At 44.3% G+C, this 26,813-nt stretch overlaps 1 protein-coding gene across 1 annotated transcript; it reads left to right on the top strand.

Moving 5' to 3' along the window:
* The first annotated feature begins 11,287 nt into the window (after positions 1 to 11,287).
* RAB33A (RAB33A, member RAS oncogene family) lies at positions 11,288 to 26,212 on the top strand. The gene is made up of 2 exons (XM_006862829.1): positions 11,288 to 11,928; positions 25,624 to 26,212. The coding sequence occupies exons 1-2, from the start codon at positions 11,671 to 11,673 to the stop codon at positions 26,077 to 26,079; spliced, it is 714 nt and encodes a 237-aa protein (XP_006862891.1). The 5' UTR covers positions 11,288 to 11,670; the 3' UTR covers positions 26,080 to 26,212.
* The last annotated feature ends 601 nt before the right edge of the window (positions 26,213 to 26,813 follow it).

Below are 26,813 nucleotides of genomic sequence, written 5' to 3'. Positions count from 1 at the left end.
TCTCCAGCATCATTTCTATCACCAAGGCCATAATTTCCAACTACTGATCCTTCCTCTTTGCTCCCAACCTTTGCATTCCAATCACCAGTAATGATCAATACATCCTGATTGCATGTTTGATCAATTTCAGATTGAAGAAGTTGGTAGAATTCTTCTATTTCATCCTCACTGGCTTTAGTGGTTGGTGCGTAAATTTGAATTATAGTGGTATTAACTGGGTTTCCCTGTAGGCACATGGATATTATTCTATCACAGACAGCGTTGTACCTCATGACTGATCTGGATATGTTCTTTTTAACGATGACTGCAACACCATTCATCTTCAATTTGTCATTTCCATCATAGTAAACCATGTGGTCATCAGATTCAAAATGGCCAATACCAGTCCATTTCAGCTCACTAATGCCTGAGATATCGATGTTTATGCGTTCCGTTTCATTTTTGACAACTTCCAATTTTCCTAGATTCATACTTCGTACATTCCATGTTCTGATTTTCAATGGATGTTTACAGCTGTTTCTCTTCATTTTGAGTTGTGCCCCATCAGCAAATGAAAGGTCCCATGGGCTTTTCTCCCATGGGCTTTACTCCATTCGCGTCATCACGGTCAACTCTACTTTGAGGAGGCAGCTCTTCCCTAGTCGCATTTTGAGTGCCTTCCAACCTGAGGGGCTCATTTTCTGGCACTATACCTGACAGTATTTCTCTGCTATTCATAAGGTTTTCAGTGACTAAATATTCGGAAATAGTTCGTCACACCCTCTTCCTAGTCTGTCTTCGTCTGGAAACTCATCTGAAACCTGTCCACCATGGGTGACCCTGCTGGTATTTAAAATACTAGTGGCATAGCTTTCAGAATCACAGCAACTCACAAGCCACCACAGTACGACAAAATGACAGACGAGTGGTGGTACAAGATCATAGCATCTGTAAAATGAGAGAGATTTGCTTCTTCTTTGCTAATTTGTTGTTGTTGTTAAGTGCTGTCAAGTCGGTTCCGACTCATAGCAACCCTGTATAGGGTTTCGAAGGAGTGGCTAGTGAATTTGAACTGCAGACCTTGCAGTTTAAATTGATTTTGTGGTCCAGTGTATTATCCCACAGCACCACACCAGGATTCCTTTTTGTTTCCCTTTCTTGCCTTATAGCTCTGACTAACCCTTTCAACACAATATTGAACAGGAGTAATGATAAAGGGCGTCATTGTCTGGTTCCTGTTTGCAAAGGGAAAGCTTTCAATTTCTCTCCATTGAGAGTAATGTTGAAGGTTGGATTTGTATATATGCTCTTAATTATGTTGAGGAATTTCCCTTCCATTCTTACTTTAAGTATTTTTAATCAAGAGTGGATGTTGGATTTTGTCAAATGTCTTTTCTGCATCAATCGATATGATCATGTGATTCTTTTCCTTTTTTATTTATATGGTGGATTACATTGATTGTTTTTCTAATACTGAACCATCCTTGCATTCCTGGTAGGAACCCCACTTGGTCATAGTGCATTCGTTTTTTGATATGTTGTTGAATTCTATTGGCTAAGATTTTGTTGAGAATTTTTACATCTGTGTTCATGACGGATATTGGTCTGTAATTTTCTTTTTAGTGATGTCCTTGCCTAGTTTTGGTATGAGGGTCATGTGTGCTTCATAAAATGTATTTGGCAGTTTTCCAGCCCTTTTGCTGTTCTGTAATAGTTTGAGCAAAGTTGATGTTAGCTCTCTGAGTATCTGTATTGGAAGAGGTATAGTCAGACTGCTCCTTAGAAGTCAGGATGCCCAGACTTCAGGACATCATGTTTGGCAAAGTGGAGGGTCAGCGAAAAAGAAAAGAGATGAATTGGCACAGCGGCAGCAGCCATGGCCTCAAGCGTAGCAAGGATTGTGAGGTTGGTTCAGGATTGGCCAGTGTTTTGTTCTATTGTGAGTAAGGTCACAACTGTGAGTCGGTACCTACTCAACAGCACCTAACAACAACAACTTCTCTGAATGATAAAATTCACCAGGAAAGTCATCTGGGCCTGAACTTGGTTTTGTTAGGAGTTTTTTAATGACCTAATGAATTTCTTCTTCTGTTAAACATCTGTTCAAGTTTTCTACTCCATGCTTTATGAGTTTCAGTAGGTTGTGTTTTTCTAAAAATGTATCCCTATATTATAGATTTTCAAATTTATTGGAGTACAGCTATTCATAGTATTGTGTTATTATCATTTTTATTTCCTTTGATTCTGTTGTGACTTCATCCATACCGTTTCTTATGCATGCTATTTGCATCTTCTCTCTCTTTTTATTAGATTTGAAAATAGTTTGTCAATTTTATTAATCCTTCCAAAGAACCAATTTATTGTTTTGTTTTTATGTTGCCTAATTCATTTATTTCTGCTCTAATTTTTCTTATTTATTTATTTTTTTCTCCTGGTGACTGTAGGCTTCCTTTGCTGTTGTTTGTATTTGTTTTTCCTAATTTTGGAGATGTTGTATTAATGTGTTAATTTTGTTTTCTTTCTTCTTTTAGGATGTGTGCCTTTATTGTTATAAGTTGCCCTCTAAGCACTGCTTTTGTTGTGTCCCAAAGGTTTTGATATGTTGCGTTTTTGTTCTCATTTGCTTAAAGGAAATTTTTATTTCATTTATTTGTTCTAGACCTAGTAGCTTTTAAGCAGGGGGTTATTCCGTTTCTATGTATTTGATTTTGTTTCCTTGACCTTCCTATTGGTGTTTTCTAATTTGATAGCATTGTGATCTGAGAAGATGTTTTGTATTATCATTATTTTCTGTGTGTATGCCCTTTTTTTTTTTTTTAGTTTTTATTGTGAATTATGTGATAGTTTACATGGGAGAACATTAGAATAATATTTATCCTATCTTATTTCATTTCACGGCAATGATTACAACTCCCTGCATGCATCATCAAACAGCCAAAGGGTACACCCCACAAGCCTGCCCCCTGGCCGTCAACACACAGACCCTCTCCCTCCCAGAGTCCAGCGTCCCCAGCTGCTCCATCTCTCCACATCATCATCTCTGCCTACATCTCTGGCGTCCCTGCTTCTCTGGATAGAGTCTCACACTCCACTCCTCTTCCTTGATGGTCCCAGAATCCTCCGCTCCTGGACTGCAAGATTAGCCACTCCCCTCTTTTTGTTACAAAACGTCTACCTTTACATTTGCAACACTCACAATCAGTCCTGGTAGCAAATTATTCACTATTGAACCACAAGAGTCTTACCCCCATCTCCTTTCACCAGCCCTGTCCAAACAGATTGGAACCACTCAGTGGAGAGTCTACCTTCTGGAATTAGGCTCCGTCTTGAATGCTTGTAAACCAGTCACTTCATGCCTTTGTAGCCCCCACCCCACCCCCATTTTGGGTGGCCAATGTCTAAGTTGCCCATCCCTGTCAACCCTGTGTACCAAGGAGGTAGGAATGATCCTCGTTGTAAAGATTCATTCCCTCTTTTGAGCTACTACGTCCACAAGCATAGGTCAAGTTCATCAAATTATAGTGGATTACTCTTTTTTCCCTCTTTCTTCCTCTAGTCGAGTTCTGGTCATTCAGCCATTGAAGCCAGGTCAAATGGGTATTATCTGCAAGTATGGGTGTTCTTGTTCATCTCCCCTCACTTCATATCAGCCGGACACTTCACTCTCCACTCTAGTCCTCTGTGGTCATAACCCTGTCTTTGGGCCCAGGAGTCCCCAGGCCTCACCATACTGCTGGCCAACCATGTCTCAACCCAGGTAGCTCACAACTTCGTTGATGTTTCCCCCCCACTTCTCCTTATCGGTGACCAACATGCTCAGCAGCAAGACCACATGCCTGTTCATGTATTCCCCTTGAATATTAGTCTTGGAAGGGGGTTTGCTCTGAGGGGACCTGACCACTTGCTTTGATGGCTCCCGGGCGAATGACTTGCTTGTTCTTGTAGTAGTCAACCAGACTGCCATTATTATTTTTTATTTTTCCTGCTGGTCTTTCTTTCAAGAAGTATCTTCTGTTCTTCTAGCTGTTCCAGGTTGGTCTGCTTGTCCTTTCAGTGGAAATTTCCCACCTCAAAAGGTTCTGGATGAGGATCAGGACTCCCCCGATGGTCTTATGCAATGCAAAGGCTCCGCAGAAAGCCTCCTTCACTGGGCAAGTTCTAGCCCCATTTTAGGTATTCTAATCAGTTAGCCTCATATGGATGCGAAAGCTGGACAGTGAATAAAGAGGATCGTAGAAGAATTGATGCCTTTGAGTTGTGGTGTTGGAGGAGAATACTGAGGGTGCCATGGACTGCCAAAAGAACCAATAGATCTGTTTTGGAAGAAGTGCAGCCAGAGTGCTCCTTGGAGGCCAGGATGGCTAAGCTTCGTCTCTCCTACTTTGGACATGTAGTCCGGAGGAAACAATCGTTGGAGAAGGATGTCATGCTGGGTAGGGTGGAGGGTCAGAGAAAAAGAGGAAGACCTCCAACGAGATGGATCGGCCAGGTGGCATCATTGATGGACTCGGGGGTGGCAGCGGTGGTGAGGTTGGCCCAGGATCGAACATTGTTTCGTTCTGCTGTGCATGGAGTCGCTATGAGTCGGTTCCGACTCGATGGCACCTGACAACAACAACAACAATCAGTTATAGGCTGAAGACAGACTTACAAGCTTTCTATGGTGATGTTTCTGGCTATTCCTTTCCCTCCCCCTCAAGAGTCTATTTTACAATAGTAGGTAAGGGAAACCAAGATTCAAAAGACAGCCAAGCATCTTAACATTATTTCCCCTCTTTTACCCATTCAAACCATGCCTCAATCCCTGTATCCCAGAACCTGTTGTTCCAAGGTTGTGCATCCATTATTATTTACCTCTGTCCCACTTAGCCCATGCAAACCTTCCTAACCTGCCTTGTTCTTCCATTCCCACCCCATTCTAGTGTATTGTCCCCCACACCCAGCACCCAAATTGTACTGTGTCTATTCCCCACCCTGTGTTCCACCTTCCCCTCCCTCCCCTCACCCTACCCCATACACCCTGGTAACCAGCAAATAATTTTTCCACCATTTAGTGTGGGTACTTTTTCTTTATCTTTTACAATAATGGTTCTATGCAATATTTCTCCTTTTGTGACTGACTAATTTCACTCAGCGTGATGTCCTCAAGGTTTATCCATATTATGCGGTGGCTTTCAGCTTCCGTGTCATTCTTCAAGGTAGCATAATATTCCATTGTGTGTATGTACCAAAGTTTGTTTATCCATTCTTCCATTGATGGGCACTTAGGCTGTCTCCATCTTTTTGCTATTGTAAATAGTGCTGCTATATCTACTCATGTTATGGCTCATATTTCTTGTGGATAAATGCCAAGTAGAGGAATTGCTGGATCATAAGGTATCTCTATTTCCAACCTTCTGAGGAAGCGCCATATTGTTTTCCATTTTGTATTAGTTTGATGTTTTAAAATTTATTGAGGCTGGATTTGTGCCTAACATATGATCTATTGTGGAAAATATTCCACATGCACTGGAAAAGAATGTCTATTGTGCTGTTGTTCGGTTGAGTGCTCTGTATGTATCTTTGAGGTCAAGCTTATTGATTGTTTTGTTTAGTTCCTCAGTGTCTTTGTTGAGTTTCTTTCTGGTTGTTCCGTCCTTCAAAAGTGATACATTAAAGTCTCTTATGCTATGGGTTGGAATCGACTCGACAGCATTTAACAACAACTATTATTTTAGAGTCCTGGTGTGGCACTCTGAGTTAATGCACTGGACTACAAAGTCAGTTTGAATTCCAAGGTCGGCAGTTCAAGCTCACCAGCTGCTCCTTGGAAATTCCATACAAGGTCGCAATGAGTCAGAACCAATTCGATGGCAAACAACAACTATTATTGTAGAGTTGTCTATTTCTTTCTTTAATTCTGTTAAAGCTCTATTTGTGTATTTTGAGGCTCTTTTATTTGGGAGCATAGATATTTTTTATGGTCATGACCTCTTGTTCAATTGACCCTTTAGTCAGGAGATAATGTCCTTCACTGTCTCTCTTGCAGGTTTTTGCCTTAAAGTTCATTTTATCAGAGAATAATATTGTCACTCCTGCTCATTTTTAATTGCCATTAGCTTGATATTTTTTTCTATCCTTTAATCTTTAATCTATGTTTTCCTTTGTATGTAAGGAATATACCTTGTAAACAGCATTTTGAAAGATCCTGTTATTTTTTGTTGTTGTTATTTTTTATCTGTTTTGTCTCTTGACTGGTGCATTTAATCCATTGACGTTCAGCATAATTAACAATGGTGTGGATTTATTACAGCCATTTAGCTGTGTGTGTGTGTGTTTTGTGGTGCTGCTGGTTTCTTTGTTCCTCATGTTTTACTATGGTGATTTCATTTTTGTGTGCTTTTTCTTGTCGATTTCTTCATTGTTGTTGTTGTTAGATGCCATTGAGTCGGTACCGACTCATAGCGACCTTATGCACAGCAGAACGAAACACTGCCCAATCCTGGGCCAACCTCACTACGGTTGTCACACTTGAGTCCATCGATGCTGCCACCTGGACAATCCATCTCGTTGGGGGTCTTCCTCTTTTTCTCTGACCCTCTACCTTACCAAACATGATATCCTTCTCCAGCGACTGGTCCCTCCTGACAATATGTCCGAAGTATGAGAGATGAAGTTTGGCCATCTTGGCCTCCAAGGAGCACTCTGGCTGCACTTCTTCCAACACGGATCTGTTGGTTCTTTTGGCAGCCCATGGCACTTTCAATATTCTTCTCCAACACCATATCTCAAAGGCATTAATTCTTCTACGGTCTGCCTTATTCACTGTCTAGCTTTTGCATGCATATGAAGTTATTGAAAATACCATGGCTTGGGTCAGGTGTATCTTAGTCCTCAAGCTGACACCTTTGCTCTTCAACGCTTTAAAAAGGTCTTGTGCAGCAGATTTGCCTAATGCAATACCTTGTTTGATCTCTTAACTGGTGCTTCCATGTGTGTTGATTGTTGATCCAAAAAGAATGAAGTCCTTGACAACTTCAATCTTTTCTCCGTTGATAAGAATGTTGTTTATTGGTCCAGTGGTGAGGATTTTTGTTTTCTTTACATTGAGATATAATCCATACCGAAGGCTGTGCTCTTTGATCTTCATCAGTAAATATTTTAAGTCCTCTTAACTTTCAGCAAGCAAGGTTGTATCATCTGCATATTGCAGGTTGTTAACGAGTCTTCCTCCAATCCTGATGTCCAATTTTTGATAGCCAATGTCTAAATTGCCTGTCCCTCTCAACCCAGTACAGAGTCCTGGTGTGGCACTGTGGGTAAATGTGCTGAACTGCAAAGTTGTTTGAACTGCGAGGTCGGTGGTTTAAGCTCACCAGCTGCTCCTTGGAAACCCTATACAGGGTTGCTACGGGTCAGAACCAACTTGATTGTACCTTAACAACAGCATCACCATCAATCCAGTAGTACACTGAGGAAACAAGCTTGCTCCTTGATATGAAGAATCCTTCCATTCCAGTTGTAATTTTGAGCCACTGCATCCATAAGCAAAAGTCTAGTTCATCAAATTATAGCAATTTGCACTTGCTCACAGTATCAAACATCTTTATCTTTCTCTGGTCCAGTTCTGGTCAACTAGTCATCCAAGCTAGGTCAAATGGGTACTAGCTGCAAGTTTGAGAGTTCACACATACCTCCCTGCACTTCAGACCAGTTGGTCATTTCACTCTCAGCCCTAACCTCCAGGGGCTAGGTCAGTGCAATGGGCTCAGGATTTCACACATTTTTCTAAACTTCAGACCAGCCAGCCTTTCCTCTTCTCTCTCTCATCTCAAGGTCAACGCATGTCAATGTAACATGGCCAAATTCAGCCTATGTCTTCATTACTGCATTTCCTTACCTTCCATTCACAAGTAGACTCGTATGGTCACCAGTGAGCCTACTAGACTGCTCGCGGGTTCCCTTTAAGTTTCAGTCCTAGAAAGGATTTTTCCCCAATGGGCTGACTTTTCTTGCCTTGATCCCTCCAAAACAAACAGCTTGCTTGAAATTCAAACAGCCAAACAGTCTGCTGTGTTTCTGCACAGAATGTTTCTTTTTGTATGAAAACTTTTTCCTGAACTTTTACAATAGTGGTCTTGTACAATATTTTTCCTTTTGTGAATGACTTATTTCATTCAGCATAATGTCTTCCATGTTCAACCATGTTATGAGGTAATTTGCAGATTCATCACTATTCTTCAGTGTTGTATAATATTTCATTGTGTGTCTGTACCAAAGTTTGTTTATCCATTCTTCCATTGATGGGAATTTACGCTGTTTCCATCTTTTTACTATTGTGAATAGAGCTGCTATGAACATCAGTGTGCATATATCTACTCGTGTCCTGGCTTTTAGTTCTTGTGGACATATATCAAGTAGAGGGATTGCTGAGTCATAAGGTATTTCTAGTCCCAACTTTCTAAGGAAGCGCCACACTATTTTCTACCGTGGTTGAACCATTTTACACTCCCACCAGCAATGTAGAAAGGTCCCCGTCTCTCCACATCCTCACCAGCATTTGTCGTTTTCTGTTTTGTTTTGTTTTTTCTACTTCACTGTTAATGCTGGTGTGAGATGACATCTCACTGTTGTTTTGATTTACATTTCTCTAATGACTATGATTGTGAACATTTATTTCTTCATATGTTTGTTGGCTGCCTGAATGCTTTCTTTGGTGAACTATCTTCATGTCCTATGCCCATTGTTTTTTAATTGGATTATTGAATTGTTTGTCTTTTTCTTGTAGAGGTATTGTCATTTTCCATAAATTTTAGAGATTAGTCCCTTGTCTGATATGTAACTGTAAAAAAAAAAAAAAAAAAATCCCAGTCTGTGGGCTCTCTTTTTTGAAATCTTTTGATGCACGTAAGTTTCTCATTTTCAGGAGGTCCTATCCATCTATTTTGTCTTCTGATGCTTGTGTAGTTTTAGTAATGTTTGATAGTGTGTCTATACCATGTCCCTAAGTTTGTCTCTGTTTTTTCACTAATGATCTTTATAGTTCTAGCTTTTACATTTAGGTTTTTAATCCACTTTGTGTTTGTTTATGGTGTGAGAGATGGGTATTGTTTCATTCTTATGCAAATGGACTTCCAGTTTGGCTGGCACCATTTCTTGAAGAGACTGTCTCTTTCTCATTTAATGTGTTTTGGCCCTTTTTCAAAGATCAGCTGCCTGTTTGTGGACAGATTTACTTCTGGGTTCTCAATGATCTATGCAGCTTTTGCTTTATCGGTACCAGGCTATTTTGACCACTGTGGCTATGTAGTAAATCTTGCAATCAGCGAGTGAGAGGCCTCCAACTTTGGTCTTCATAAGCAGTGTTTTGCTTATCCAAGGTCTCTTTTCAATACGGTTTTCATGCTGTTATCTTAATGGAACCAGATTAGATTGCCAGGCAATTCTTCCGCAGCTATGATGGGTGGGTTCAAACTGCCAACCTTTATGTTAGCAACTTTGTAAATCAGCACCTTTAGGTTAGCAGTTGAGCACCAACTATTTGCATTACCCAATGATCTCACTCTACCTACAGAATATGCCTAGTAAATACATTCTCCCACTCTTCTTACAGCTACTTTTCTGTGTAGATAATGACTAACAGAAGCAATTCCTTCAAATAGAGGTGAATGATCCAGCAAACTATTATCTAGTCATCAGACAATCAAAACCCCCAAATATTGTACAAAGATGATAGTTATTCACACTGTCCAATGGTAATTGGCATCCATATGATGAGCTTGGACTAGCCAATTAAGATTCAATTCTCTCCTGATAGTTTTAATGTTGACTTGTAATAATCTAGGGTTTTAAACATGGGTGACCCACTTATATGATGAAAGGGTTAGCTATAAATATACTTGTTAATTTAGCTAAACAGCTTTATTGACTAGTAGACCCTGTTTCTCCAATCATTTTGAAAAACTTGGACTGGGCTGCATATACAGTATTCCTGTCTATTTACAGATCTGCCACTGATAACACTAAATTGTTTTTTTCTCAATGAGAATGGATTTAGGCACACATTTGTCTCTTCTTCCTGAAGCTCAGCCTCATACACAAATAAGATGGCAGCTTGAGTGTGCTGTTTGAATCCATACCTTGGTGGCATTAGCAATAACTCCTGTGTTACAGTTATTGGCATATGTCAATATTACCTTAGCTTATGAAATGGGTGGGAGGGGAAAGGTCTTAGAAACAAACATAAAATGGGTGCACTTCATTGAATTTCCGTTGTAACTCAGTAGAGATGATGATTTCAAACAAACTGTGAATCTGCAAATCACTTTCAGGAGAGAAAATACTGACCTTGACCAAGATGTGTGATTAGTAGTGAGCCTTGGGAAACTGCCTCCTAATACCGTAATAAAGTTGTGTTCATTTATCACCTTCCAAGCATAATCTAGGATTCTGGCAAATTAGACCCAACCACTTTGTTCTACATTCAGCCACAGGGGGGTGGATCTTTTTAGGGGTTTCCAATTCCTTTTTGAAATTCCACCATTCCAGAAGGAGTTATGGTTATATAGAGGACCACGGAATGAAAGGCACTGTGGGGCTCATGTCTTGTCCCATGATCCCCCACCTGGGCCTCTAGTGTTTTGCACCAGAAACAAAGTCCCCTTTTACTGGAGCAGCTACCATTTGCTTACCCCTTCTCCTACCCGAGTATGGCCCTCTCCCGCGGCAGGCCTTCCCCATTGGCTAGCCAAACACAACCGACTGCGGTAGCCAATGGGAGCTGCCCTACTGAACATTCAGAGGATGAGTGCTCGTGGTGTGATGAGTGGAGGTTGGCGCCTGGCACGCGCCCCCTTACATCTGGCCCTACATACACACACACATACACCCATGCCCCTGATCCCTCCTCTCAGCTGTGCAAGCTCCCCACACCTCTCTGTATGTCTTGGCAGAGTCTTCCCTGACTCCTCGAGGGCCTGAGAATGCACCTGCTTACTCTTTAGGACAGAGCATCCTATTTAGCCTGAAGCTTGGGAGGGGCCGTGGAGGCGTGGCTCGGCTGCTGCCCACGGGGGTAAAGGGGGTATCGTCCTATCCTGAGTGGCGCTGTTCTGACTCCGAGGAGCTTGGGAGATGCCTTAGGCATAGAGCTCTTTGTCTTCCGCAGCTGTGCTACCTGCTTGCTGACCCTGCGCAGTGAACAGACGACATAAATGGGAGTGTACTGAAAGGAAGGCCTCCAGGGGGGTGGTGTGTGCAGCGCTCCCTGCCCCCTCCCTTCCCTCCTCCAGTTTCTTCCCTCCAAGGTGTCCCTGGTGTCTAGGTAGTGGGAGGGTCTAGGCCCAGGCGCAGGGGAGCAGCAGCAGCGCCAGGAGCACCACCGGGTGGCAAGCCCCAGCATCCCTGTCTGAGGACAGAGGCGACTCCAGGCGTGTCCGTGCCCACTCTCCTCCATCGCTCCTCCTCTCCCAGTTTTTGTATTGGGGCCTCAGAGCTCCCATGAGGGTGCACTGAAGGAGGGGGGCCGTGGTGAGAGCACCCCCTTCCCGCGCGCGCGCGCACACACACGCTCCTGGCGCACGCACACCCAGGCAGACCGACACACACGCACGCACACACGCACACCACTCGTTCGCCTCGAGCGCAGGAACGTGGCCGTTGTCTTTGTGTGGAGCCCTCGAGGGGGTCGGGCACCTGGCCGGTCCCGGGGAGATGGCGCAGCCCATCCTGGGCCAGGGGAGCCTGCAGCCCGCCTCAGCCGCTGGTCTGGCCGCCCTGGAGCTCGACTCTTCTCTGGACCAGTACGTGCAGATTCGCATCTTCAAAATCATCGTGATCGGGGACTCCAACGTGGGCAAGACCTGCCTGACCTTCCGCTTCTGCGGAGGTACCTTCCCAGACAAGACTGAAGCTACCATCGGCGTGGACTTCAGGGAGAAGACGGTAGAAATCGAGGGCGAGAAGATCAAGGTGATCAGATGGTCAGGTCCGGGGAGGGTGGGAAGTGGGAGGGGGCCTCGTCTGAGGTTTGGCTATAGTGGCTGGAGACGTCCAGAGCGTGTCTGTGCCGCTGCTGGCTGAGCCCAAGCCCCTGGCTTCGGTACCTCCGCATCCTCTCTTGTCTAGCTCAGTGACCCAGTTCTCACCTCGTCCCCCCTTTTTTTCAGGCTGGAGAAAATGCTTTTCCTTTTCCCTTCCTTGCCCCTTGCCGACAGTTCCTGCCTGTTTGATCCCATCCTTGACTCTTAGCTAGAAACAGCGGCACCTGTGGTCAGAGGGAGGCATGTGGGATCGACCCCAAAGCACTTTACACACCTTGAGGTCTCGTCTACCTCTTGGGTGCCAGGAACGACATGGGCTAAACTCCGAGAATGAGAACTGCTTTATTTTAAATTATAGTCCATAGTTGAGATTAGGGTTGAGTTGGTAGAGGGCGGTGGTGGTTTCTGGCCCGGAGCCATGAGTCCTTTGAAAAGAAATTGAGACAGGATCTCTCGCCAGCCTTGCTAATCCCTCGTAATCGACAAAACTTGTTCTTCTGGAGTCACTCTCCCCAAAAGACTTGTCTGGAGTACCGATTGCACTGGTTTGATCAGGTCGGAGTATTGTCTTCTGAAGGCATTTGTAAAATGCAAAGCAAGTTACCTGAGGGCCCAGGGAAGTGCCTGGATCCACCCCTATCCTCCTATACCTCCTCATCCTGAGTTTATCACGTAGGCCAAGTATGACTATTCTTGTCTGTTGGTTCTCACCTTCAGTCTACAGGACAGGAAAGGATCACTGTACAGGGGGTGGTAGGAGGGAGGACATGGCAAGGGCAGGTGTGTGTGTGGTGGTGGTGGTGGGGTGACAAAGTGGGGAAGAGTTATGGGCAGGGAGAGAGAGAAAGGCACTTCAAAAGGTACTGGGGGTGCTGATGACCAACATTGCTACCTCAGAGCTGGCCTTTTATTTGAGTCTATGGTTGGTCCCTCAACTGGGTCAGGGGTGAAGGTAAACCCCCATCTTGCTGGGACACCAGCCGAGGTGTCTCTGAGACCTGTCATCTGAGAGATGGAGGGAGAAGGGCTGAGTAACTGGGGAGGATGATGAAACACTCTTAACTGTGCAAGACTCCTGTCTCCTTGATTACTAAGATGAATGTGTTTTAAAATGGCTTCAGAAACTGGGCCAAGGTACTAGGTGCCAGCAAGACGAGCTGCTTGGTGTTGTTAATGGAGAGCTCCCCCAAACAGCTGAGCCCCAGGTCAGGAAGCTAGGGCGTTCTTTTCACATTTCGATGTTTTTCTGGACCCTGACACTTGAGGGAAATTGCAGCATTTCCCTTTAAGGCCTTTGTAGATATTAGTCTGTCTTTTCATAGGGCTCATATACACACTGATGTTGGCTAGGTTAGGGCTTTTCTAGCGTGTCCAGCTTTAATGGATGGCTGTGAGATTTTGGCATTTCCAATGTCATTTTATTAAAAAAATCCAAAGTAGAAATATATTTGTCCATTGGCTTTTAAATCTTCAAAACCTTAGAAGGTAATGCTATCACTTGTTTAAAACCAAAAGGGGGCAGTGGGAAATAAGTCCCCCTGAAATTCAGATGTAAGAGAAAGGAAGTGTTTGTGAGTTTGGGGAAGGGGTAGGGAAAGGGGTGAAGAGAGAAGAAAGCCAGGAAATTGGGAATGGGAGGTAAAAATGAAATCCCAAGTGGGTCATCACCCAATGGCCTTGGGAACATTTTTCAACCATTCCTTCTCCTCTAAACTCGCAATACTTAACCAGCTCTTTTCCCAGAGGACAGAGCTTATGACAGTGTGACTCACTAGAAACAGAGTTCAGCACTACACCATGTGCAGATAAGTGCTTAATACAGACTTTTGGGGAAGATGATATTTTCTAAGAGGACAAAACCTTGTGACCTTACCCATGGAGGAGCCCTCTGACCACAGATTCTGAAGGCACTCAAGGTAGGGTATGGGAGCCAGGAGAAGGTATCCCTGCCTCTTGTAGAGCTGCTGCAATCTCAGGGCCAATGCTGGCAGGCGAGAGGCCAGCATGGCCGTGGGAAGATGGCAGAGTTTGGAATATGGCAGCTGGACAGCTAGCAAGTGATCTGGACAGAAGATTTTGCCTCCCCCCCCCCATACACACACATTCCTGCTGGCCTGGAGTTCCTCAAGGCACAAGTGCCAAAACCACTCTAGGAGGTGGCTGCCAAGGGTTTCCCCCTTTGGGAGACAGAGGAAAGTTCAGTGTGACAGGCTGAGGTAGCCTGAGACCACAGCCAGCCATAGAAGGTTCTGGGCTCTAAAATGGCAGCCCTCACTGGAGAGCCATAAAGAGGTCTCAGTAAACTCTTCTCCACAGCCCAAGAGTAGGGCGGGGCCTCTCCTGGGCTGACTCCCTGTGTCCTAGGGTATTTCATGGGACCACCTCTGCTGGGCCTGACTGATTTCATGTACTTGAGGCTACTCCTAATTACCAGGACCATCCCTTGGGCGTTGAAGCCCATTTGATGTCTCTGGTCAATGTGTCCCGTACCCTATCACAGCATTTATGATCCACATTTCCTAGTTGACACGAGTGTTGAAGAAAGCCACCAAAAAATAGACACTACTAAGGAGCTCTGGTAGCGTAGTGGTTACGAATCGGGCTGTGAACCTTAAGGTCAGCGGTTCGAAACTACCAGCTGCTCCGCGGGAGAAAGATGAGGCTTTCTACTCCCGTAAAGATTTACACCCTCGGAAACCCTGTACAGGGTCGCTATGGGTCGGACCCGACTCGATGGCACATAACAACAACAACAACAACTACTACTACTACATTCTATTTATTGAATGGGGACACTGGAGGGTCAATAGTAGAATCATCTTCCATGCGGGAGACTGGTTCGATTCCAGGCCAAGGTATTTCATGCACAGTCATCACCCATCTGTCAGTGGAGGGTTGCATGTTGCTATGATGCGGAACAGGTTTCAGCAGAGACTAGGAAGAAAGGCCTGGTAATCCCCTTCAGAAAATAAGTCAGTGAAAGCTCTATGGATCAGAATGGTGTAATCTCATACATTGGTTGTTGTTAAGTGCCATCTAGTCGGTTCCCATAGCAACCCTGTGTAGGAGCGGCTGGTGAACTTGAACTGCTGACCTTGCACATTAGCCCACAGCGCCACACCAGGACATGGGGTCAGTGAAAGTTGAGGTGACTAAATAGCAGCTTACAAGAACAACAACATCTGTTGAATACACAAAGAGCCCAGACCAGGCGCTTTACATGTGTCATCTAATTTGCTCCTTATAGCAACCCTATGAATTTAGTACTAGATTGTTAGCAGTCCTATTTGATAGAAAAAGGAGCTCTGGTAGCATAGTGGTTACAAACTAAACTCAAGGTCAGCAGTTCAAAACTACCATAGGAGAAAGATGAGGCTTTCTGCTCCCGTAAAGATTTGCAGCCTCGGAAACCCCGTGCAGGGTCGCTATGAGTCGGAACCGACTCCACGGCACATAACAACAACAACAATGACTGTGGAGTCAACTCCAGCTCATGGTAACCATGTGTGTATCAGAGCAGAAATGAGTCCCATAGTGTTTTCAGTGGCTGATTTTTCAGAAGTAGATTGCCTGGCCTTTCTTATGAGGCACCTCTGAGTGCACTCGAACCGCCAACCTTTCAAACAGCAGCTGAGTGTATTAATCGTTTGCATCACCCAGGGACTCTGACTGATGTTTAGGAAGATTAAATAGCTTTCCCAATGTTACATGGATCTGAGCATCAGTCCTTCACTCTTGAGCCCAAGAACTCCTTTTAGCACCTCACTTCTCGGTGACCGGGCACCAAATCAGAGCCTGTTCTCTTTACCATTTCACTCTTCTCCAGGAGGCCATATACAAGGGGGCTTCCAAAAGTTCATGGGAAAATTCCATTCTCTTTTAGTTCCATTTTTTTTCTACAGACTTTTTGAAGTCCCTTCATACAGCCTTAGGGGAGGGTGGAGAGTGGGAGGTGAGACCTCAGGGTCTCTTTGAAGTCCCAGGACCTGCGTTATGTACCTAGGAACCTGAACAGAGTACTTGGATTTTCATTTTTTCACCTTAACTGTCTTACCTTGGAGGTGAGAATCAGAGAGTATTCAGAGATGGAAGAGAATGTTGAGACTCTCTTGGCCAGCAACTTCATTTTTAAACGACAGGAAACGGAGGCAAACATGACTTGTCAAGGTCACATGGGGCCAGGACTAGAACTCAGGTCTTCGAATTTCCTTTTCAGTGCTCTTTCCATGCATCAGGCTGCCTGCCTTAAAAGAGCAAGTAAACCCACTCTCTGAAGAGCCCCACCCCCTGAAGTTATTCTGATAGGGACACAGAGGAACATCATACAGGAAAACTAAGAGTCCTTTCTGGCCTCAGTCTAAAAAAGGGGTGGAGGCATCCACTAACATCTGGAGCTTCCCTTAGTGACCAATGTGTGTCCATCAACTACAGGTTTAGCTACGTCATATTGTGTCTGTCTCAGCCAAAAGCATTGGAAAATGCCAACTAGGCATGTGGGCAGACCAGGGAGATAGTCAGCAGGATGCTCAAAAACTACGTTCTGAGTCATTCTTTGTAAATTCTCAGAGAAGTACCCGAGCTCCTTTGAGTTTGCTATTTTCCCATTGGCTGGGCACCCTGTCTGACCTAGTCCTCAGGCACAGACAAACTCAGGCAGGTCAGTGGTGGCTGCAGTGGCCTGGGATTTGGATTTCTCATACTCTGCTGATCCTGTGGAAAAACACCTTCCTGTGTTACATTCCCGAGTGGACGGAGGCTGAGCTAAGTGTGCTTGCAGTCAGAATGACATCATATCTTCCTTAGGGCCCTGAGCTGCCATCTTCTGCCAGTGAGCTTTTAATGGGTCATTATCCATCAGTGTGTGTTTCTCTGTACTCAACCACCCCTCCCACCCCCGCCTGCCTCTTTCAGTGTGTGAGTTCTCTTTGTGTCTGCCCTTCTTTGCCATTCCCGTGGATGCTTTGTGTGTGTGTATATGTGTGTGGTGTGTGTCTTAGATACAGATGGGACAGCCAGTTTAAAAAAAAAATGTTTAAAAGTTTCCCATCATCTACTTGGGCATCCCCCCAAATGTTACAGATGTATTTCTCTCCCTTTTTCCATGTCTACCCTCCCCCATTGGCTTCCGACAAAGGAACATTCATGACTCATCTATAGAAAGATGCCAGATATGTTCCCTAGGGAAAGCAATACCCATGTCAGTGAAGAGCACGTGCAGAGGGTGGGGGGCTTGCTGAAGCTTGCTTAAGTGGAGATAGCCCCAGGAAAATGGATATAAATGCTAGATTATCTTTGGCAGCTCCCCACACTGTGCCCCTTGACCCTTTCCTATACCCCCTAGGTTTGGGCCTGTTCTCAGCCACCTATGTATGTCATGTGGCCAGAATTTCACTCTCCTGCCCCTCCTCTGAAATGCTCGCTTTGAGTCTAGCTTACCTTCAAGAAGCCAAGCTTTCCAGGATGACAACTAGTGAATCCAAGGTATAGTACTAGCAAGAGAGGGTTGATAGGCCTTCTGAGATAATAGTCATAACTAATGTCGGCAGATCAGGAGGGACCAGTCCCTGGAGAAGGACAGTATGCTTGATAAAGTCAGCACAAAAGAGGAAGACCCCCAACAAGATGAAATGAAACAGTGGCTTCGACAATGGGTTCCAACCTGAGAACTGTGAGGAGGTAGCAGGGCTGGGAGTGTTTCGCTTTGTTATACATAGGGTCACTGTGAGTCAGAACTGACTCAGCAGCACCTAACAACAACAGCAATATTGGCAGGGCTCTTTGAATGGCTCAAATGTTTAAGCACTCAACTACTAATTGTAAGTTTGGAGATTCAAACCCACCAGAGGTGCCTTAGAAACCAGGCCTGGCGATCTGCTTGAAAATCTAAAGGAGCATGCCTCTTCTCTGACACGCAGGGGATCTCCATGAGTTCAAGTCTATTTGATGGTGACTAACAGTATTTGGAGAACATTTTGTGAAAGCTTTCTCATGTGTTGATCTCATTTGATCTCTCTGGCAACCAGAGAAGAATCAAGTTCCCATTGTATAGATGAGAAAAGTGAGGCTTGATTCGGGAAGGTTAAATGACTGGATCATGTCGTGTACTTAGCTAGTAAACGGAGGTGTTGTGGCTGGAGCCCAGGTTTTTTTTTTTTTTTTTTTTTTAATGTTTTATTGTGAATTATATGATAGTTTACATGGGGGAACTTTAGTTTTACATTCATTCCATCGTATATCATCTTATTGCCATGGTTCCAATCCCCTCCATGCATCATCAACCACCCAAAGGGTATATCCCAGAAACCCGCTCCCTACACTTTCCCCTCCTCCCCACAGTTTTCGGCTCACAGTCCCTTTCCCTTTCTGGGTCCAAAGTCCCCAGTCGCTTCATCACTCCACGTCATCATCTCTGTCTCTATCTCAGGCATCTCTGTTTGTCTGGGTAGGGTCCCGCTCTCGACTCTTCTCCGTTGATGGTCTGGAAGGCCTCCGCTCCTATCCTGGAGAATTAATCACTCCCTTCCTTGTTACAAAACTTCCACCTTTGCATTTCCAACCCTCATAATCCGTCCTGATAAGCATTATTCACTACAGTATCACAAGTTACCCATCTGTAGCTCCTTTCATCAGCTCCGCCCAGACAGATTGAATAGTACCTTCTGGAGATTCTGCCTTCTGCCATGCTCTCTAGCACCAGGTTCCCTCTTGAAAGCTTGTAAGCCAGTCACTTCTTGCCTTTGTAGTCCCCCCTCCCTCCCCATTTGAGTATCCAGTGTCCAAGCTGCCCTTCTCCGTCCACTCTGTGTGTGGGGGTGTGTGTGAATGTTTGTTGCTGTGAGGATTTGTTCCCTCTTTTGAGTCGCTACTCCATAGGTATAGGTCAAGTTCATCAGACTGTATTAGCTCACTCTTTTTTTTTCTCCCTCTTCTTTCCTCTCCTGGTTGAGCTCCGATTGTCCAGTCATCCGGTCCAGGTCACGTGGGTATCATTTGCAAGTGTGTGGAGCCCAGGTCTTTTGATTCCAAAGATAATGCTGCCTTTCCAATTGTGCCTTCTCAAGGAGTTTTCCATCCAGTCTTCATGGAAGAGATTGCAGGCCGGGGGGAAATGGAACGTGTGTATCAGACACTGTGTCATGTACCCATAAGCAATGCTAACTCAATGCATCCTCACAAGACTGGTATTGCTATCCCTATTGTTTGACAAGAACACTAAAGCAGCCTCGGAAACCCTGTTCAGGGTCGCTATGGGTCGGAACCGACTCAACGGCACTTAACAACAACAACATATATACCTCAGTGTTGGTTATGGTGGTGGGGATAGTATGCCGTGGAGTTGGTTCTGACTCATAGCAACCCTGAACAGAGTTTCTGAGGAGAGCCAGTGGCCAAAGGGAAAACTAAACCCCAAAGCCATGGCCATCGAGTCTATTCTAACGCATAGTGACCCTATATATGGTCTCCAGGACTGTAAATCTTTATGGGAGCAGACAGCTTCATCTCACTCCCATGGAGCTGCTGGTGGGTTTGAACCACCAACCTTGTGTTTAGCAGCCTAATGCCTAACTCACAGCGCCATCAGAGTCCCTTCAAAAGGGAAAGAAGATAGGTATATCCAAAAAACAACTGAAAACTGGTATTCAAATGTTTATTGCAGATTATTTACAATAGTCAAAAGGTGAAAACAACGCAAGTGTCCATGAACAGATGAATGAATAAGCTAAATATAGTATATCCACATGAAGAGAAAAGAAGTTCTGATACATGTTACCACTTTGGAAACATTGTGCTAACCTGAACTAAGTCAGCCACAAAAGAACAAATATTGTATGATCCCTCATACCATATTATGCAAGTAACATGCATTGTATGTTTTTTTTTTGGTCAACCATTATACCACATACTCAATTCCATCATTTTTGCACGTTATATGTGTGGGCTCAAATTTTCAGAAAAATATGGTAAATCTGTTCTAGTATAATGGTTGATGAAAAAAAACCCCGTATACTCTGCATTATGTGTGCAAAAATATAGTATAGGACATATCCAGAATAGGCAAGTGCATAAAGACCAAATGGAGAATGGGTACAGGGATTCCTTTTGGGGGTGATGAAAATATTTGGAACAAGATTGTGAATTTGGGACAGCATTATGAATATACGAGATGTCCCTGAAATGATTCATTTTTGTTTTGAGAATTTCATCTCAATAAATAAAAGGGAGGGGATGCTTTCACTCTCTGGCAGGGGTGCTGAGAAGAACAGAAACACAGAATCCCCTGACAAAGTGAGATCGTGGCATATGTCCATGAGCCTGCCTGCTGTGTTTGAGACAGCCCTCTTGCCTCCTCCCAAGCTCTCTTGAATGCCTTCTTCTCCCATCGCCTCTCATGATTTTCTGCCGCGAGCAGCCCGCTTCTTGGCTTGCTTCATACCGCAGATTGGGGTACAGAGAATTTGGGGTAGGCCTTCTAAAAAGCTGGGTGGGGGCAGTGACAACCATTTAAACTCTGAGCTGTCCAATCAGAGCTTCAAGGCTCTTGATCCCATTGGAAATGTAGGGAAGTCTCCAGCTGAGAGGGCCCTTTCTGCAGTTCCGGCAACCTGGGTGGTGTACACAATCATGAAGCCAAAGAAAAGTCAAACAGCCAACCTACTCAGCCCCAAACACCTCACACACTCCCACCCTTGTTTCTGCTAGTGGCAGGTATTTTTAGAGTCCTGAGCTCATGGTGTTAAAGCATCTGCCATACTCGCCTGAGGACTGGTAGGGATTCAGCTTCACTCAGAGGCAAAAGGGATGGGAGCTCAGGAACCAGCAGAAAGGCTATTGGTGCACCTGACCTGCTCTCTCCCCGCTGACCACCATTCCTTTCCTGACCTGCTTACCCTTTCTTCCTGTGCATAGAACCAGAGAGAAGCTAGACATGACAACCTTTTCTCTCTCTGCTTGCAGAAGCATCTCTATCTTCTCTTTTTTAAAGGATGACCAACTCATGTTTTTCTGTGTAACCGAAGTTACACAGGAATAGCCTTGAATGCTAGCTTGCTTGTCTTTTTGATGGCTCAGGACAATACTATGTTTTGGGGATGACGACAACGATGACAGCCACGATGATGAGAGATCTGAGGCAGAAGACTGCCGACAGTTTAGCTTAGGAGATGTCAAGCCCACTAAAGAAACAATCTGAGAATATGTACATGTATTCTGACTGGTGTGGTACAGATGCAAAGTGCGATAGAAATACCCAAGACAAGAGAACTGAAGGAAGCTTGGAGAAGGTTTTAGGAGGAAGACAGAGGCATGAACTGAGCCTTGAAGAATGGATAGGGCAAAGAAGAGTAACCAGTTCTGCTGGGGGAGGGTGGTTTAGAACAAGCAAAGATACAGAGAGAAGGAACCAGGTGTAGCTGAGTAGTTTGGAGCTAGGTTGACTGAAGTCTAATAATGGCACACAAGGAAATTCCCATTGGATACCACATGCAATGGTGGTGGTTGTTAAGTGCCATCGAGTCAGTTCCAACTCATAATGACCTTATATAGGGTTTCCAAGGAGCAGCTGGTGGGTTTGAACCACCAACCTAGTGGTTAGCAGTCCAGTGCTTATCCTATAGTGCTACACCAGGACTACTCCACCTGCGGTGGAGGACTATCTGATTCCTGAAGAGAGGAGGATATACTGCTGAGGCAGGTGTGGGTTTAAGAAGGCTGATCTGAAAGTGGTGTGAAGGAAATACTGTAGGGGACACATCCAGCATCCAAATTGGTCTGCTGTAATCCAGGAATGAGGAATGGAGGGTCTGGTTTAGAGCTCTGTAGACAGAAGTAGAGGAGCAGTGGAGAGATCTGAAGGTCACACCAAAGGAATTTAGCATTATGTCTACACAGGAGGTGAAGGGAGCCTGGACCATGAAAATTCATGTTCAGAATGGGCCTCTGTGAGATCTTCACTCAGCAAAGAAATTCTGTTATAATGACTCGAATCTGTTGTTTTTAGGTACTCTCGAGTCAGTTCTGACTCATAGCATCCCCTTGTACAATAGAACAAAACCCTGCCCTGTCCAGTCCTGCTCAGCCTCACAATTGTCACTATGTTTGAATTTACTGTTGCAGCCCCTATGCCAAACCATCTCATCGAGGGTCTTCCTTGTTTCCGTTGACACTCTTCTTTACCAAGCATGATGTCCTTCTCCGAGGAGTGGTCCTTCTTGATAACATGTCCCGAGTCCCTATGATGAAGTGTCACCACCCTCCCTTCTAAGGAGCATCTGGTTGTACTTCTTCCAAGACAGATTTGTTTCTTCTTCTGGTAGCCCATGGTATAGTTACTATTCACCAACACCATAGCTCAAATGCATCAATTCTTCTATGGTCTTCCTTATTCATTGTCCAGATTTCTCATGCCTATGAGGCAATTGAAAATGTGATGGCTCGGATCGGGCCCACCTTAGTCCTCAATGTGAAATCTTTGCCTTTTAACACTTGAAAAGTGAAGATCAAAAATTACAGTCTTCAGTATGGATTACACTTCAATATATTGTTGTTAAGTGCTGTTAAGTTGGTTCCAATTCATAGTGACCCTTTATTGGGTTTCCGATATTTTAATCTTCACAGGAACCAAAAGCCTCGTCTTTCTCCCGAGGAGTGACTGGCAGGCTCGAACCATGAACCTTGTGGCTCACAGTCCAGTCAATATAAAGAAAACAAAAAATCCTCACAGTTGAACATGTAAGCAACATCATGATAAGTAGAGAAAATATAGACGTTGTCAAGGGTTTCATTTTACTTGGATTTTACTTGGCTTTATAATTCCCATGGAAGTTCTTGTTGTTGTTAGGTGTCATCGAGTCGGTACTGACTCATAGCGACCCTATGCACAGCAGAACGAAACACTGCCCGGTCCTGGGCCAACCTCACGACTGTTGCCATGCTTGAGTCCATCGATGCTGCGCCACTTGGCCGATCCATCTCGCTGGGGGTCTTCCTCTTTTTCCCTGACCCTCCACCTTACCAAACATGATATCCTTCTCCAGCGACTGGTCCCTCCTGACAATATGTCCAAAGTATGAGAGACGAAGTTTGGCCATCTTGGCCTCCAAGGAGCACTCTGGCTGCACTTTTTCCAACACAGATCTGTTGGTTCTTTTGGCAGCCCAAGGCCCTTTCATTAGTCCCCTCCAACACTACAACTCAAATGTACCAATTCTTCTACTGTCTTTCTTATTCACTGCCCAGCTTTCGCATGCATATGAGGTCATTGAAAATACCATGGCTTGGGTTAGGCACACCTTAGTCCTCAAGCTGACATCTTTGCTCTTCAACACTTTAAAAAGGTCTTGTGCAGCAGATTTGCCTAATGCAAGGCGGCATTTGATTTCTTGACTGCTGCTTCCACGAGTGTTGATAGTTGATCCAAGAAGAATGAAGCCCTTGGCAACTTCAAATTTTTCTCCTTGGATAATAATGTAGTTGTTTATTGGTCCAGTGGTGAGGATTTTTGTTTTCTTTACACTGAAATGCAATCCATACCGAAGGCTATGGTCTTTGATCTTCATCAGTAAGTATTTTAAATCCTCTTCACTTTCAGCAAGCAAGGTTGTATCATCTGCATATTGCAAGTAGGCAATCTTGATGCCCTGTTTTTCTTCATATAACTCAGCTTCTTGGATGATTTGCTCAGAATACAGGTTGAATAAGTATGGTGAAAGAATACAACCCTGTCACACACCTTTCTTAATTTTAAGCCATTCAATGTTCCCATGCTCTGTTCAAACAACTGCCTCTGGGTCCATGTACAGATTCCTCATGAGCACAGTTAAGTGTTCAGGAATACACATACTTCACAATGTTGTCCATAGCTTGATCCACACAATGGAAAGCCTTTGCATAGTCAATAATGCACAGGTATTCTTTCTGGTATTCTCTGCTTTCAGCCAAGATCCATCGGACATCAGCAGTGATATCCCTTGTTCCACGGCCTCTTCTGAATCTGGCTTGAACCTCTGGAAGTTCTCTGTCAATGTATGCTTGCAGCCGCTTCTGTATTACCTTTAGTAAAACTTTACTGTCATGGGATATCAGAGAGATTGTCTGATGATTTCCGTATTCCTTTGGGTCACCTCTCTTTGGAATGGGCACAAATACAGGTCTTTTCCAATCCTTCAGTAACGAAAGTTGAGGCTTGGATTTTTTCTTTAGATCCCCCAGCTTGAGAAATGCTGAGCGTGTTCATCCCTTTTGGTTTTCTGACTCCAGATCTTTACACATTTCCTTGTAATATTTGACTTTGTCTTCTCGAGCTGACCTTTGAAATTTTCTGTTCAGCTCTTGTACCTCCTCATTTCTTCCATTTGCTTTAGCATCTCTCTGCTGGAGAGCAAGTTTCAGTGTCTCTTCTGGCATCCTCTCCTAGAGAGCGGTTAGGTTTTTTCAAAAAGCATAAACACCACCGCAACAGAGGTGTTTGTATGCAGAGTTTTGACTGTCTGTTTGCTACTTCTTTTGTACAGATTTTTGGGCATGGGATTATAGGCTTGAAGAGTTTTGAGCATTTTCTTTTCTGTTTTTCTTCTATTAGAACCTTAGGCCTCCCCTGGGCAGTACCAACGGTTCAGTACTTAACGGAAAGGTTGATGGTTCGAATCCACCCTGAGGTGCCTTAGAAAAAAGGCATGGTGATCTACTTCCAATAGGTGACAGACATTGAAAACCGTACAGACTGAAACACATGTGGTTACCATGAGTAAGAATCAACTTTAGAAAAATGGTTTTTAACTGCATCTGCCCTTGGACTTAGTCCTGGTCTTCACCATGTAAAATGGCACATGTGCCCAACTTTTTGTTGGAATAGTGTTCATGAAAACAAAGATTGGGAAAAACAGAGGCTGCTAATAGGGATTGATGAAATAAATTGTGGGCATGATTTTAATAGGATTTAAAAACAGTACTGTAATTTCAATCACAGGCAGCTGCTAAAAATAACAAGGCAGATCTACATGTACACCTATAGAAGTATCTCCAAGACGTATTGTTAAATATGTTTCTTAAAAGTGATTTCATAGGTATTTATTGCGGGCTGTTGGGGTGCACAGAGGCTCTGGAGAATAAACCACAAGGTTAAAGGTTCCACTCTGTGGGAGGAAGATGAGGCTTTCTGCTCCCACAAAGATTGACTGCCGTGGAAACCCTGTGCAGGGTCAGTATGAGTAAGAACCAACTCAGTGGCACTTAGCAATGACAACAACAACTGAGGGCTGTTGAATCACCTCATGGCACCTCCAGGAACAATGGGATTGAACTGTTTTGATCCGTCGTTTTCACTGGCTGATTATTAGTAGGTAATGAGCATTTTAAAGTTCTTAATAATACTGTCAACTAGCTCTCCAGAAAGGTTGACCAATTTACCTGTTTTTCAACTGAAAATCTGAAAAACAAAACCAAAAAGTATGATGAATCCTGAAGTCTCAATCTACTTTGGTAAGTTTATTTTTGGCCACCTGTCAGAAACCCACTTTCTGTATCAGGATTCTCACCTCATTTGTTTTAAATACCATAGATCCATGCTTTCTGCTATCTGTTCATACTTCTGTTTCTGACTCCAAATGTGGGCTTTGCTATCTTCCAGGTTCAGGTGTGGGACACAGCGGGTCAGGAACGTTTCCGCAAGAGCATGGTAGAACATTACTACCGCAATGTGCATGCTGTGGTCTTTGTCTATGATGTCACCAAGATGACATCCTTCACCAACCTCAAAATGTGGATCCAAGAATGCAATGGGCATGCTGTGCCCCCACTAGTCCCGAAAGTGCTTGTGGGCAACAAGTGTGACTTGAGGGAACAGATCCAGGTACCCTCCAACCTAGCCCTGAAATTTGCTGATGCCCACAACATGCTCTTATTTGAGACATCAGCCAAGGACCCCAAAGAGAGCCAGAACGTGGAGTCAATTTTCATGTGCCTGGCTTGCCGATTGAAGGCCCAGAAATCTCTGCTGTACCGTGATGCTGAGAGGCAGCAGGGGAAGGTGCAGAAACTGGAGTTCCCACAGGAAGCCAACAGTAAAACTTCCTGTCCCTGTTGAAACCAAACGTTGTAAATACGAGCTAAATGATCACGGGAGTTTTTGCTTTCACTTTTTTTTCTGTGCCTGCAATAAAGCTGACACCTGCTTGTTTCCATACAAGTTGATATTAAAATAAAATTTGTATAGATTATCACATGCCTTCTTCATGTCTTGCTTTCCGCCAAGAAGATATTTCTGAATGTGTCTAAGAGGTGCCAAGGAACACCTCCTACCAGCTTCCTGAAATTCTCATGATTTGTGTCACTTCTTTGGGACAAATTCATTCTGTCACTCAGCATCACCAGTGGGCAGAAACACCTGGAGGGGATGGGACACAGACCAGTTAAGGTTTTCTAGTTGAGCCACTGCATGTGGTAGGATAAAGACACCTTCAGGGGAGATGCTGACTCAGCAGTATTTCCTAGGTTCTAGTGATGGTGTGGCGCTGTGGGTTAATGCGCCAGACTGCAAAGCTGTTTGAACTGCAAGGTCAGCGGTTCAAGCTCACCAGCCGCTCCTCAGAAACCCTATACAGGGTCACTATGGGTCGGAACCGACTCGACGGCACTTCACAACACAACAACAACAGTGATGTTGAGAGGAGGCTGCTCTCCCCATATTTCCAAAAAATAAAAATAAAAATTTTATAGATTGCCCAACGTCCCCAAGTTGCTTCAGAGTAGTTAGATTTTGCTATTTTTCATCAAGCCATCCCTGATACCGAAAGCGTGGGTTCTTTTTGGTTTTTATTT

The sequence above is a fragment of the Chrysochloris asiatica genome, unplaced genomic scaffold (assembly GCF_000296735.1).
Source record: "Chrysochloris asiatica unplaced genomic scaffold, ChrAsi1.0 scaffold00051, whole genome shotgun sequence".
Taxonomy (NCBI): domain Eukaryota; kingdom Metazoa; phylum Chordata; class Mammalia; order Afrosoricida; family Chrysochloridae; genus Chrysochloris; species Chrysochloris asiatica.
This window is presented reverse-complemented; position numbering and strand designations above follow the sequence as displayed.

Bases quoted from the DNA above. Each gene is read 5' to 3' on its own strand.
- RAB33A (XM_006862829.1), top strand. From the start codon at position 11,671: ATGGCGCAGCCCATCCTGGGCCAGGGGAGCCTGCAGCCCGCCTCAGCC. The intron at 11,929-25,623 runs GTGATCAGATGG...GCTATCTTCCAG, and splicing joins TCGAGGGCGAGAAGATCAAG to GTTCAGGTGTGGGACACAGC.